Source organism: Pseudocercospora fijiensis, assembly GCF_000340215.1.
Source record: "Pseudocercospora fijiensis CIRAD86 unplaced genomic scaffold MYCFIscaffold_6, whole genome shotgun sequence".
Classification (NCBI taxonomy): domain Eukaryota; kingdom Fungi; phylum Ascomycota; class Dothideomycetes; order Mycosphaerellales; family Mycosphaerellaceae; genus Pseudocercospora; species Pseudocercospora fijiensis.
In genome coordinates this window covers 1603874-1619476 of record NW_006921537.1, presented here as the reverse complement: position 1 = coordinate 1619476, position 15603 = coordinate 1603874, and the positions used below count along the sequence as shown (strand labels likewise).

At 39.4% G+C, this 15603-nt stretch overlaps 1 protein-coding gene across 1 annotated transcript; it reads left to right on the top strand.

Annotated features, from left to right (window-relative positions):
- Positions 1-13197: 13197 nt before the first annotated feature.
- Positions 13198-14787, top strand: MYCFIDRAFT_27751 (uncharacterized protein; the record flags this gene model as incomplete). The annotated part of the gene is made up of 1 exon (XM_007929722.1): positions 13198-14787. The coding sequence occupies one exon, from the start codon at positions 13198-13200 to the stop codon at positions 14785-14787; it is 1590 nt and encodes a 529-aa protein (XP_007927913.1).
- Positions 14788-15603: the final 816 nt, after the last annotated feature.

Genomic DNA, 15603 nt, shown 5'->3' with positions numbered 1-15603 from the left:
AAGGGTTATATTAGTAGGTAGATAGGGTAGTAGTAGGTATAAGTAGTATTCGATAAGGATCTAGAAGGAGAGGGAGGAAGGTAGGAGAGTTAGCCTAATACTAAGCGCTAAGCCCTACCTAAGGCATCGAGACCCTAGCTTTACTCGGCCTAGTTATATACTAATTACATATAGCCTCTTTAGCCCTAATATACGCTTCCCTTCTAAAGGCCGCGCCCCCGTAGCCTTTCTATATTCTAATCCTAACCTCTATTACTACTAACTTAGCAAATCTAATAAGCTGCTTAGCTGCGCTAAATTAAACACTTAACTACCTAATTATATACCTATATTAAACCTTACCTTCTAAGCGCAATATACTGCTTAACTCTAACTACGCTATCCTTATATATAATAAAGTAATATATATCTATAAGAATTAAGGACTATCGACTAATTATAATACGAGCGCGTCTTCCCTACTATAATAGGTAGACGTACGAGGTATTGCAGTACTGCCTCCGTTCTAAGTAATATTATCCGAGTTCTTTACGTCTACTCTAAAAGACCTAGAAATGTCCGCTCCCGAGGGATTATTCTTATTATTACGAGGGCTATTATTGTTCGTAGTTTCGCTAGCCCTAATTAGTTAGGTTTAGTAGCCTTTAATTATTAATTAATCTTATCTTTTTAAAAACACAGTTCGTCTAGTTTCTATAAGTAAAGGCTATTATAAGTGCAATAGTTAAGGTTCGCTTCGCTTAAAGGATCGGAAAGATCGAGGAGTAACCTATTGTCTACAAGATCGACCCTAGCTAGCTTAGCTCTATATTTTTGCCCTTAGTTAGTCTATTAATCGCTTAATCTTTTAAGCCTCTAGCCCTCCGAACGGCTCGATCTTTTAACCTAGCTAGCGTAGTACGTTCCGGCCTTAGGCTACGGTATAGGTAAGGTTGTTCTTATAGGTATAGTAACGATAGTAAGTAAGGTTAATAATAGTAGTAAGTAGGTAACGTTAATAATAGCGGCGCTAGCCGTTTTAGCTCTAACTTTACCTTGCTTCTAATTTCCTTCTTTAACTAGTAATACACTCCGTACTACTATTACTAATATAGCCGCGCTGTCCCTTAACTATCGCTAGCTCGCGGCGCGGCGCTATTATCGTTATTATTATTATTATCCGCGCGCGCTGTCCTCGCCGACCGCCTAGGCCTCGAGGCCTCGATAGAATAAGGGAACAAAAGAGGGGGATCTAAATGCTAAGAGGAGAGCCTTATAGGGCGTATTAGTAAAGGGGTAGAGCCCTTAAAAGAGTAGGCGGTTAGTTAACGCGGTATAGCGCGCTTATTAACATTCTATACGCGTTCGCTATTATAGTATAGTCTCGTTGTCTTTACTAATAATTGCTCGCCTCTAATTAGTTAGCTAATAGTACTCCGGGGGTAGTATTAATCCTAGGTCTCTCTAGCGACTTCTAGCGATATTATAGACCCTTAGCTTTCTTCTTCTTCTTTATACTAGTCTAATACTTATCTAATAACTTAGATATATTCTTAAAGGAGCCTTTAGCTTCCTATAAGTCCTATTTAGGCGAATAGCCTTGCTATCTTAGTAGGTACTCCTTCTTGCCTTGTCTAGTCTAATGGTTTAGTATTCGTTCGACCGACTATAGCTCTTTACTATTAGCTAAGACTTCTTCTAACTTAGCAGGCGCTTTATCGCCTTCGCGCTAGTAGTATAGCTTAAGGAGGGATATATAGAAGGTATTATAGATAGTATAATAGCCCTAATAGGGAGGAAGCTACAACTAATAGGCCTATACGGAGGAGTTCTTAACTTCCCGAATACGGAATAGGCTAATGTATCTTAGTACGAGCTTAGGCCTTGTTTTACTATTAGGTAATAGGTATTTGCGGATGCGGAGGTTCTTTATACTAAGTATAACTATATCGCCTTGCTTAAAGGTTATTAGTATATAACGCTTATCGTAGTAGGTCTTTTAGTACTCTTAAGCCTTTATTAGCTTCTTAGCTATCTTAGTATAGATTTCTCGTATCTTCTAGACACGTTCTATTACCGCTAGTGTTTCTAGTACTTAACGCGCTTCCCTTTCCTTACGCTCGGCCTCGAGCGACGTAAATAGGTCTTATAGTAAGGTAGCGTTTCGGCCTATTATAGCTATATAGGGTAAAATCTTAGTTAATAAGTGTATACTATTATTGTATACGAATTCTATAGGCTATAGGAGGTTAACCTAATCCTTGGGGTTCTTATTAGTGTAGCTACGTAGGTACTGCTATAAGGTAGTATTCTGCCTCTCTATTTAACCGTTAGTCTATAGATAGAAGGCTATTAATAGCCGATGCTTTAGTTTTAGCTATAGGTATATTTCGCTCTAATAGTGCGATATTAGTATCGATCTAGGATTAGATACTATCCCCTTAGGGGTTCCCTAATAGGTATAGAAGATATTATTCTATAGCGCTTCTACTATATTAATAGCAGTCTAATCCTTCCGCGCCGGGATATATCGAGCGCCTTTAGTAAATCGATCTACTATAATAAGGATAGTATTATATATATCCTTGCTGCCCCTACGCTTAGTAGGAGGAAGGCCTATAATAAAATCTATTATAAGCTCTACGAATAGCTTCCTAGGAATAGGAAGTGAAGACAACTCGCTAAATAGCAAGTACTTTAGTGCCTTAATACGCTAGTATACTATATAGGTCTATATATATTCTTTTATATACTGTTTACTATTTAGCTAGTAGTATATGCGTAATAGTAGCTCGTGCGACCTCTCTATACTATAGTAACTAGCAAGCTTACTATTATAGTATCGCTTTAAAAGCTCTTATCTAATCGATTGTTTAGCGGGGATATAGTATCTACCCTTAAACTTTAAGTAACCTTCGTCGTTAATCGACTAATTATTACTTTTACTAGATCGAGTCTTTCGCCTACTTATAAGCTTATTAATACGTTTAATAGCAAAGGCGTCCCTCTACTAAGCCTATAATAGCTTATCTATAAACGATTAACTATCCCTATTTGTAAGGTTATTTAATAGTATCCTTACTATCGAACGAGGTACGTATTATATATATCTAATAGTACTAGTAGCTAGAACTACTATAACCTCTTCTATAGTGCTATCGCTATAGATAGCAATATCTTTAATCGAGTCGTTATAGCTCGAGCGATCTACGTCCTTTCTAACGCATACTAGAAGAACGACAACTCCGCTATAGTATTTGTTGCCGCTACGGGGTCCGGAAGTCCGCTTATCCTACGCTTACTTATTAACAACATAGGCTATAGCAATCTTATACTATAGGGTTAGAAACAATGAATTAATATACTAAGTCTCGCTATCGTAATTAGGTCGCCTCGATAGACTATTAGTAGGGTTACTTACGCCTAGCCGGTATAATATATTAAAATCGAACCTAGCGAGGTAGACGGCCTATCTAGCCTATCGACCTATAACCCTTATAACCTTAGTAACACTACGCAGGTTGTTATAGTCTATATAGACCTAAATAGGGTACTAAGCACTATCGAGATAGTAGCGCTAATACTTAAAGGCTTCTACGATTGCTAAGAGCTCTTACTTATAGGTCTCGTAACGACGCTCTATATCGATTATCTTTCGTAAAAAGAAGGCAATCGGGTACTAATAGGTATTATTAGCCTATTATAATATAATAGCTAATATAGCGAACTGTAAAGCGTTAGTTTTAATTCAAATCTGTTTGCTTAGTACGAAATAGTATAATAAGGGGACTTTAGTAAAGCGCCGCTTTAGACCGCCAAAAGCGGCTTGTGTTCTATTAGTCTATTTAAACTCCCTAGATAGGTTAGCCTTAGTTTTAGTAAGCTTAGTTAGTAGTATTACGTGCTATAGATAACCTTCGATAAATCGACGGTAGAAGTTAGCGAAACCTAGGAATAATTAAAGCTCCTTAATACTAGTAGGCGTTAGCTACTTAGTAATAGTCTTAATCCGATTAGGATTAGCTTTAATACTATTAGTTAATACGAGGAAGCCGAGGAAGGATACCTTCTTAGTAGCAAAGGTACATTTAGAAGGCTTATAATATAAGCTATAGGTTCTTAAGCGATCGAGTACCTTGCGGACTATAGCCTAGTATTCCGCAATATTAGGTAAGTGTATATAAACTAGGATATTATCTAGGTAAACTATACAGAGGTAGTCTAATAGGCCTAATAGGGCCCGATTAATATAGAACTAGAATATTGTAGGGGCATTAGCTAGGCCGAATAGTATAACTAAATACTCGAAATAGCTATAGCGAGTATAGAAGGCTATTTTCTATTTATCGCCCTTACGAATATAGATACGATAGTACGTATCCTTAATATCTAATATAGTATAGAAATAGGCGCTAGAAAGGCGATCGAGAGTCTTATTAATAAGCGGAAGTACTAAGTAGACAGCGGTCCTTAATAGTGATAGCGTTAAGCCTACGGTAATTAATATATAGGCGTAGGCTACTATCCTTCTTTAGGACGAAAAGCATTAGTATACTAGTAGGGCTGTTGCTATACTAGATTCGACTATTAGCTAGGTTCTTATCTAGATATTTACGCAATATAGCAAGCTCTCGTTTACTAAGGTTGTAGAGGGGCCTAAAAGGGACCTCTTTGCCTTCTATAATATTAATCTTATAATCCGTCTCTTTAAATATAGGCAATGTCGATACTAGGTAGTGTTTAAATATATTAATATAGGTTTCTCGAATAGGCTATAGTATACGAGCAAGCTAATTAGGGTCTATACCGTTAGGGGGCATAGGTTTATCGTTATTACTACCGAGCAGGTTAGTAGTCGGATCCGCTAAGGTTAGGTTGCTAATAAATAGGACCTTAATATTATTAGGATACTCGCTAACGTTAATATATTTAATGTCCTCCTTCCTAGCGATCCTAAATCGCTACTATTAGCTACCTAAGTCTATAGCTATAGCGTGTTGCTTAAGGATAGGGTTACTAATAACAATATTAGATAGAAGGTTGTCTATATTAACTGCGTAGGTAGTAAAGTCTAATAGGCGCTTATTGCCGAGGTCGTCTCTTAGGACTATAGGAATATAGTAAGCCCTATAGGTTAGGTGCCGAGCGTTATTAAACTAAGCAAGGGTTAGCATATTAGTTGTCTTTAGTTGTCGAAGGTCTAATTACTTAGCTAGGCGATAGTTAATAAGGGTACTAACTAAATTTCCTAGATCTAGTATAACCTTAGTCTTATAGTTAGTTCTATACGTGTCCTATATAAGACAGGTACGTATAATAGCTAGTACAATATCGATAGTCTTACGCCGTATAAGGCTAATAGTTGGTGCGGCGCTTATTCTTTTTTTGAAGATTAGCCTATAGGGGTAGCGTTAGCCGCTAAGAGGTGTTTCCTATATTTAGCGGAAGCGCGGTTAATCCGGGCCTAGTCCTTAGGTTTATCGTATTAGCCTAGTAGATAGCTAGTGCTATTATAGTTAAAGCACTTCAATCTAGTTAGGAGATTGCCGTAGCTATTATTGCTGCTATTATTAGCTAAGCGGTTAGCACTATAGGGATACGAGCCTCTTCTATAGCCCCTATCGCGGCCTCCTCTATATAGCCGCCGGCTACGGCCTCTTCCGCGGTCGTTGTTACTATTCCTATTATTAGTATTGTTATTCTAGTAGGAACCTTAGTTTCCTCTATAGGCACTACGGTTGCTACGGTTAGTGCTAGCTAGCCGGATCCTTAATTCTAGTCGTTATTAAAGCTAAATAGCTCGCTTAGCTATTTCCACTTCGACTATAAATTAAATACGTATTAGGTTAGCCTATTTAAATATACGGCGGCGGTCTAATTTAAGGATAAGTTCCTATCTAAGTTTTAGACGTATCTCCGAGATCTATATAGAATTAGTCTTAGCCAGAAGGTTATCCTCGAGGGTCTTTAAATAGGCCTTAAATAAGCGGGCCGATTAATTAGTCTTTTGCTTAGCTCGAAGGTACTAGTCCTAAGCGTGCTATTGCCTTAGTATAGGGTTTCTAAGGGTGTCTAGTATAATAGTTTTGTAGGTTTGCTACTAAATAGTAGTCTAATTATTAAGAGAGTTAAAATAGATAGATAGATAGATATTTCATTTGCCTGTTGTAGTGCCTTTCGGCCTATGCAGGTCTGTTTCTATATATTGTTTTAGGTAGGAAACTAACTTAGTTAGTAAAAACCTCCCTCCTGTCCTATTTATAAGTATTGATCTTCCTCGTTTCCTTGTTTTCCTTCCTCTAGGGTGCACTAGTGTTATAGTTGTTACCCTCTAACTACCTTGCCTACTGCCCTGCCCTTCTTTCCCCCTCTTCTTCCCTCCTTCTTATCTACTCCTTAGTTTCCCTTACTAGTGCGAATTGTTATACAAATCCCTGTTTAATAATCCACTTTACTATCCTCTTTAGGTCTTCTTTACTCTAGATCAGCTTGTCGTATTCCCTTTCTATTGCTTTTTGTCTCTAATTACTTCTGCCTTCTAACTATTAAGGGCAGACTAGCGGTATATGCTTAGGGTTCTGAGATTAGTAGCTATATTAGCAAGCTCTGCTTTTAATTCCTAGGACGTTTCTTCTAAATAGGTAAGATCTGAGTCTAATGTGTTTAGATCTGATTTAGATAGCTAGGCTTGCCTCGGCCCTGTTTAGGTCCTTATAGAGCTAGTAGTTGTATTAACCAAATTTGATTAGTGCCTTTAGGGTTCCTAGTCTGACTTGTATTTTATTCTATTCCTGCTCCTATAGGTATCTAGCAATTGATTCTGCTAGGCTTTGTTTCTCTCCCTTTAGCTTGTCTTCCTTTAGCCTTGTATTTAGTCCCTAAAGCTCTTTCTCTAGCATTTCTCTTATTAAGACTCTATATTGCTCTAGGTCTTTGACTTTCTAGGGAGTTATTTGTAGTCTGTCTCGCCTCCTAGTCCTAATATGCTAGGCTTTTATCTTGTCTAGTGCCTTTTAGATAGTCTGTTAGGCTAGGTATTCTATTATCTTTGCTATATATTAGAGTCTTAGTCCCTTGAAGTATTGTTTAACTAGTAGGATCCCTGATTCCATTTCTACTACCCTTATTAGTATAGTTTTATATGCTCCTAGGATTTTCTTTAGGCTTTAGGTTTAGGACCTGCTAACTAGTTACTCAATCCTCTTTAGTGTTTTCTCCTAGGCTATCTATATCTGTGCTCTATATAGTATTACTAGCTTAACAATTGCTTTATATATAACTTTGGCTTTCTCGAATATAGCCCCCTATATAGAGGCTATAAGCCTATTAATGGATTGCATATTAGCATCTGCCCTCTACTTTGCCTTCTTTACTTATAGTCCCTAATTTAGTTTTAGATCTAGCTAGATCCCTAGTACCCTAAGCTCTACTAATAGTTGGGTTTCAAAGCCTTAGATAGTGATTAATTGCTTTATATTGTAGGTTAATTTAGCCTTACTAAAGTGGATAAGCTAGTACTTTTCTAGGGCGAATTTTACTCTATGCCTCCTTGCCTATTTTTTATACTCCTAGTGCTTCTCTTCTAGGATCTTACAGTTAGTTTCTGTTGTCTTAGACTAGGCTAGGATGTTTGTATTATCTACAAACCCTAATGCTAATGTGTTTTTTAATTCTAGGAGTAGGAGTAGGTCTACTATAAAGATAAGGAAGAGGATTAGGGAGAGTATTAATCCTTAGGGGATTCCCTTTTTAGTTAGTATTAGGTCTGATTTAAATTTGCCTAGAATAAGCTGTATTAATCGTTCCTATAGGAAGGACTAGATGAATTAGACTATCCAGTTTAGTATAGCTTTCTGTTTAAGTATATATAGGAGCCTTTTATAGGAGATATTATTAAAGGCTCCTAAGATATTAAGGGAGAGGAGGGTTGCTACCTAGTTTTAACTATAGTACTAGATATGCTTGATCTATTCTGTAATTAGTTCTATAGCTATTAGTATTAACCTCTTCTTTCTTCCTCCTATCTAGCCTTTAGGAAGGATGTTCCTTTCCTTAGTAAAGGTTATTAGCCTTTTAGCGACAATTTTTTCTAGTATCTTGCCTATTATATTAAGTAGGGCTATTAGTCTATAGGCCTTAAGCTATATATAGTCTTCCTTCTAGGGCTTCCTTAGCACTACTGTTAGGGACTTCCTAAATAGTCTTAGGTAGTGTCCTAGTACTAGGCTTTATAAAAAGATATTAGCTAGTACTAGGGCTAGCCCCTTCCTATATGCTTTTAGAAGTTTGTTATAGATCTTGTCTTCTCCTAGTGCCTTATTGCTTGGAATTTTCTTTAGGATCCTTTTAATAGTTTCGGGTTTAATCTAGGTATCTCTTAGTATGCCTAGTAGTAGAGTCTCTTATTCTTTCTCCTTTATGTCTAATAGGTCTGCTTATACTTTTCTATAGAAGAAGTGTTAGCCTAGGGCTCTTACTTTCCCTTCTATTATAGTCTATATTTGTCCTTATTAGTCTATAATGTCCGGGAATTGTAGTAGTATATCCTTATCCTATTTAGGTCTCCTTGCCTATTTAGCTATCCTCTATATCTCCTCTAGTTTCTTTATAATTATTCCTATTATAGATCTCTATTCTTGTATCTTGTCTTTCTTAATCTAGATCTTCTTTTCCTAGTAGGCTTTATTATAGTTGTCCTATACTTCCTAGGTATAGGTTTATATCTACTGCCTCCTAGCTTTCCTTGCTACTTTAACCTTCCTTATATACTTACTAGTCTAGTATAGTTGCTAGTACAGTAAATATTTCTTTGCTAGGGTATGCTTTCTAGCTACCTATTTTAGGATTCCTATTAGTTCTTCTACTGCCTTATTAATGTCCTCTAGCCTTAGTAGGTGCTTTATTAAGAGTTCCTCTAGTTTTAGGTCTCTTTCTAGTTCCTCCCTAATCCTACCCTATTAGGCACCTTTCTAGTTGAGCTTCTCCTCTAGTTCCCTTTCCTAATTAGCTTAGACATTTAGCTTAATCTACACCGGGAAGTAGTCTAATAATTCTTCTAGTTCCTAGTTGACCCTATATCTTATAATCCTATTCCTAATCTAATATAATACAAAGTATAGGTCTAGTATACTACTACTTCCTCTTGCCTCCTAAGTAATTAGTCCCTTTAAGGTAACAATTTCTATTCCTTCCCTCTCTAATATATCAATTAGTCTTCCTACTAGGAAGTAGTAAGCTAGGGTAAAGTCTAAGCCCTAGAGGGGGTAGTAGAGGTTGAAATCCCTAAGTAGGATTTAGTAGGTGTTCCCCTAGATAACTCTAGGTAGTCTTTCTAGGGTTTTCAGTTAGGTACTGCTTCTTAAGTCTAGTAGTAGGTTGTATATATAGTAGACTTAGAGTGTACCTTAGGATGTCTCTACTTAAATTAATATTAGGTCCCTATCCTCCTATAGTATAGCCTACTAGGTTTCTGTATCTATCTCCTTACTAATATAGATGTATATCCTTAGGGCTCCCTAGTTGTAGATAATTAGGTAGTATCTTAGGTCTTTAACTATTGCTAGTCTCTTTGTATATAGGTTAAGCTAGGGCTCTTAGATTGCAATAATGTAATGTTCTTTTAGGTTTAGTGCTTAAAGGAAGCTCCTCTATACCTTGTCTTTGCTCTTATTGATATTGTACTGTATAATGTTTAGTAATGTTGCAATATTTATTAGGTTTTATCTATATTATTTCCCTATAAGTTTTCCTTTAGTCTTCCCTCACTTTAGACTAATATTTAACTAAGCTTTGTCTGCCCTGCTTCCTTTCCTATAATATTAAGGTATCTTAGTCTCCCTAGTTGTTAGTAACTCTCTTATACTAGTAAGGCCCTGAATGTAAACCTATTATCTTATCTAGACCTCTTTTGTAGCACTTAGCTAGGTTGCTTCTATACCTAGCTGCCCTAGCTTATTATATATCTTTTTAGTATATTAATTCTAGCCTCCTTTGCCTTCCTAGCTGCCTATATTCTTACTAGGTATTCCTTCGCCTAAGAGGGGTATCTTTTAGTATAGTATATACATCTTGCTTCTCCTTTATATGCTTTACATTCTTTAACCTAGTAATCCCCTGCATAGTAGGAGCAGGTGTTAGTTGTCTTTATACACTTAGCTGCTAAGTGTCTATAGTGTTGACATTTGAAGCACTGTATTATCCTATAGTTGCTTCTGTATATCTCTGTTTCTAATCTTTCGAAGTCTTAGAACAACCCCTAGTCTAGCACTATATTAGCTTGCTCTATACTCTCTACCTAGATAATTAGGGAAGACTGCTTCTTAGTCTCTTCGATTTTCCTTTTAATCTATACCACTTTTGTAATCTTTAGGCCTAGGTATATAGCTTAGTTTTGTCTCTATAGGCTCTTAATATCCTATTCTTCCCTAAAGCTTCTTATTATATTATAGGCTATAATTATAAATTGCTATTAGGAGACCTTTGCTGTTTTCCCTATCTTAGTTGTCTATTCTTTTTGTGTTTCTAGCTTCTTTTTGTCCTGCTCTTATACTATAAATAGCTTAATTACCCCTTTACCTTCGTTCCTAGCCCTAATTACCTCTTTAACTATAATTCTTTCTATAATCTCTTTCCCTATAAGTCCTTAGATTTCCTTTTGCTCCTATAGGTCCGTAATATAGACTCTAACTACTATCCTCGGGGGTTTTAGCGCCTCCTAACTAGCTACTACTGCCTAGGTGCGGTAGTTTAGGCTTGTCTCCTATTGTTTCTTCGTAATCTTTGCTACGACTGTATTAGCTACCTTTGTAATTACGTAGCTTGCCTAGTTATAGATTGCTTTTAGTCCTCTAAGGAGTTCTAAGATTATTATCCTATATACCCTCTTAGGGGTTCTTCTATCCTCCGCCTTTAGCACCTCCTCTACCCTAGTATATAGTGCTTTCTATTCGTCCTCCCTTCCTTCTTAACTATCCTCCCTTCGTCTCTAACTGTTCGCTGCTATCGTACGCCTTACCGCTACTATATAGCGAGAATATCGTCTCCGAATTCGTCTAGAAGACCGGTAAGATTCGCGCGCCGATAGAGAGTTAAAATAGTTATCCTAGGTGCGTTTTAGATCGCTATTAATGTACTGTATAGCGTAGACAACTAATAAATAGTCGTCTAGAAGGGCCCTCGGTATATTTCGCTAGTTAAGCTTATAATTACGTATATAATTATTATACTGCTTGCGACTAGAGCCGTTAAATACAGTGTAGTCCTTAAGCTTAGCATCCTTCTTCTTCTAAACAGATAGTAAGGAAGGTCCTACTATTAGTTTAGTAGTAGTTGTCGGGGTTTTCTAAAGGCGGCAAAGCTCGAGGAGGTTATCCTTTAGCTACTGCTCTTAGCGTAGGGTAGTAAGCCTATTTTAAGTAGCTTCTTAAAGCCTTCCTACTAGTTGTAGGCTAAAGGCTAGTTAGCTATATCGTTAATTAATAATGTTATTAAGAATGTCGTTAATAGGCAATTCTAGATTGTTACCTAGGACTATAGGTTCCTTAATAGGCTCTATACTACTAGTATTGTTATTGCTAGCGCTACTAGCGGCGCCGCGGTTGTTATTGCTTCGTAATAAGCCGGCTATTATAATAAGGGGTAGCACTAATAATGTATTATAGCCCCTTATAGTACGGATGTAGCGGAATTAGTAGGTATTAGCCTAGTATAATCGACTTAGTATAATAGGCAGTATAGAAGGCCTTACTTAATAATTAGTACGGTTGTTTTAGTAAATAGTACATATAGGTCCCGTTCTTCGGGCGCAATATAGTTAAATCGATAGTTCTCGTAGCTATACTACTAAAAGCTTAAAATAGGGACTATCTAGCTACTACCCTTAAAGGGTAGATCGAATACTATATAATAAGGGTTATATTAGTAGGTAGATAGGGTAGTAGTAGGTACAAGTAGTATTCGATAAAGATCTAGGAGGAGAGGGAGGAAGGTAGGAGAGTTAGCCTAATACTAAGCGCTAAGCCCTACCTAAGGCATCGAGACCCTAGCTTTACTTAGCCTAGTTATATACTAATTACGTATAGCCTCTTTAGCTCTAATAACTATAGATATAGTATAGTACTAATATAATATAAGAGCTAGGTTATAATAGTAGTCGCTATAGTAGTAGAAGGAAGAGATACGAGTTAGTAGGTCTAAGTATATCTATAAAGCGGGGCACTTTAAGTTAGAAGGAGGTAGATTCGAGCGACTTATAGTTAATTATACGTACGTTACGTTAAGCGACTTAGGTATTATATATTATTTTAGTAAAGTTTTAAATAAGTTGCTTACGATATAACTTATAGTAGCAAAGTTAGAGTTATCGGGCCTAAATCCGGGCTAAATTAATAGATATTCGCGTATAACGCTATATCTTCCTACCTAAATCTCGCTGTCGCTATCGCCGTCGCGTAAGCTATCGTTATTACTATCTAAATAAGATATTATATATCGTATATCCCGGTATATCGCTACTTCTAGCCTAGATATCTATATTTCTAACTTAAAATAGCTAGTATATAAGGCTATTCGAGCAATACCTAAGAGTAATACCTTACGACTTAATAATAATTATACTATTTAGTAAGTTATTAACAGTCGTACGCGTACGAGCGACTTAGGGTCCGCTAACCTCTATTTATTAGACGTATTTCGCTATATCTTTAATACCGCTCTAGGTACTACTTTAAAGATAGGCCTAATTAGGACTCTTAGCTTCCTTTAGAATCCTATTCGAGTACTATTCGCTACCGCTCTAGGCTTCTAATACGGTAAAACACTTACTAGGTTTAGTACAACTTAAGTATAACTTAGTCTTTTAATATAACGCGTTATAGAGAGACTACTAGTAGAGGCCGTACGTTCTAATATAGCAACGGTATAGGTTATATAAAATTTATACTACGCTTAACTATAATTGGATCTTAGCGGCTTAATTAGGGACTAGAGCGGCACCTGTCGAGTTAGAAAGGTGTAGCGAAATCCGTCTATTATCTTTCCTTCCCGGCCGCTCGAGCCAGGATCTTGGGCCCCGACAAATCTACCAATCTGTCGGACACGGAAGATGCGAAAACAGCGTTGATGACCTGCAGCGATTAACGCGGCCATCCTGACGCTACTGCCTGGCTAAGGCATTGACCTCCATCCTTGATCCAACGACAATCCTTCAGCACCGCAGACATGAGGAACGACGACTTCCGATCACTCCTTTCCAGCAATGCGAATGGCGCCTCACCCTCAAGTCGACCCTCTGCGCTGGGGGAAAAGAAGAGCGCATTCGTGGGAATGACACCGCGGCCGGGAAAGGCTATCGGCAGTAAGGATTTTGCTCGACAAGTACGAGAACAGCATGCTTCCTTACAACCTACCAAGAAATTCAAGTCAGTTGCGCCGAAGGGCAGTAAGTTTGCTGCTGGATATACCGACCGAGCGAAAGCGCGACAGGAAGCAGAGGATGCTGAGGATGACAAGGCAAAGAGGATCAAGGCGCTCGAGGAACAGGTGAAGCTTGGACAGCTGGAGCAGGCGACGTTTGAGGCTTTAAGGGATGAGATTACAGGAGGTGATGTCTCCAGCACGCATCTAGTAAAGGGTTTGGACAAAAAATTATTGGAGCGCGTGCGCAGAGGAGAGGATGTATTAGGTCTCGGCGGTGGGAAGAAGGAGGACGATGGATATGCTTCACCCGACGTTGATGACGAGCTAGATCAATTGGCTGAGAAAGAGGTCGAAACCGTACAGCGAGAGCAAGTTGAGAAGAAGGGCGTGAAGGCTCCGGCGCAAGTTGCTGGCAAGAAGCGCACACGGGACGAGATCATGGCGGAGCTAAAGGCACAGCGCAAAGCAGCCGCTGACGCGAAAGCAGCCTCTGTGCCGAGCTTGGACAGCAGATGGCGCAGAGTGGGCGACCAGGTGAAGCCGAAGGTCGAGATTGATCAAAAGGGCAGAGAGGTGGTCACGATCACGAATGAAGACGGCACTGTGAAGAAGATGGTTCGAAAAGCTCAGGCGGGTACAGAATCAAAGGCTGCTATGCCAGATGTCAGCAGGCCGGTCTTGGGAGCAGATGTTGTGGTTCCAGAGCAGAAGAAGAATCCGGAGCCGGACGTGGAGTCTGACGAGGACATCTTCGGAGGGGTGGGAACTGAATACGATCCGCTTGGTGGCATGGATGACGAGGACAATAGCGGCAGCGACGACGAGACTGAGTCTACAAAACCCAAGGTGGCTACTTCACAGGAGAAGTCCATCGAAAGGACAGAACGTCCCCAGGAGGACGATGCCAACCAAAAGGCGACTGCCTCAGAACCATCGAAAGCACAACGAAATTACTTTGGCGAAAGTAAGAGCAAGGACGAGGAGCAAGAGCAAGACCGCTTCAAAGGAATCGAGAACGTGCTCAAGAAGGCGTCACAGCTGGGCGCCGAACGATCTGCTGCGGATGAGGATGTCGAGGAGGATAATGGTTCCGAGAGCAAAGAAGAGCGGCAAGCGCGTCTCGCGAAACGTGCAAAGATGCTCGCGCGGCAAGATCGCGACATGGACGATATTGATATGGGCTTTGGCGAGAGTCGCTTTGAGGACGAAGCAGATTTCGAGGACGCTAAAGTCAAGCTGTCGCAATGGAAGGGTAAGGTCGGCGAAGACGATGGCTGGGATGAGGACGAGAAGAGCGGTAAGAAGGAGAAGAAACGAAAGCCCAAGAAGAGAAAGGGTGATGCGAATAATATGGACGACATCATGAGGGTGATTGAGGGAAGGAAGCAATGAGCAGCGACTTTGCGCCAGCTCCCGAACGAAGACAAGTCTGATCTTCTCTAGGTCGCAAACGCCATCATATTGCACAATTCGATGCACCGAACTTCCAATGAGCCCGACCAGATCTGGTCGCGGAAAGCTGCAGCTCTTGCTTCTGGACGGCTTGGACCGAAGTCTATCATTTGAGGCCAGTTGTGTTCACTTCCCGCTCCAGTAATAATTTGGGCTGCAACCCACCAACTCAACACAAATGTTTTGACACTTCATGCGAGAAAGCGCCTCTTCATGCCGTCCTCATCGGCCTGATCTGCTCGTTTCGGCGAATGAAACTTGCTAAGCGCCCTCTCAGCTACCGCGTTATTTTCAGCTGAGAACTTCGACATGGTATGCAGCTTTGCAGCCAATCAATTCTGACTGGCTGCCGCGAACGCCATCAACAGCATCGTCGAAGCGGTATTATCATCCGATCCCTTGTTAGATGCAGAGAACATTGCTTTCTATAGCAAAGGTGGGTTTCGAGCTTGCGACGCCGCAATTGTGCAGCGAGCTCGCCTGGTAGAATAATTCCAGCTGCCGCGGGAAAATGTAAGGTCTAGGGATTGCAGTCTTCTTTGCAGTATTGTCTTTTGTTACACACACTTATCCTCCATCGCATGACCTTAGATCGCGAACGGAATTTTTCCACAGACCAGCTCGAAATCACGACAACGTCTGTGCTCACTGGAGGGAGACACAACCATGTCTCCATTCCTCTTCGCCCGATCAGAGCACCGAAGAACAAACACAACGCATCACATCTCGGCCTCAAACACCATAACCTGCACAAAA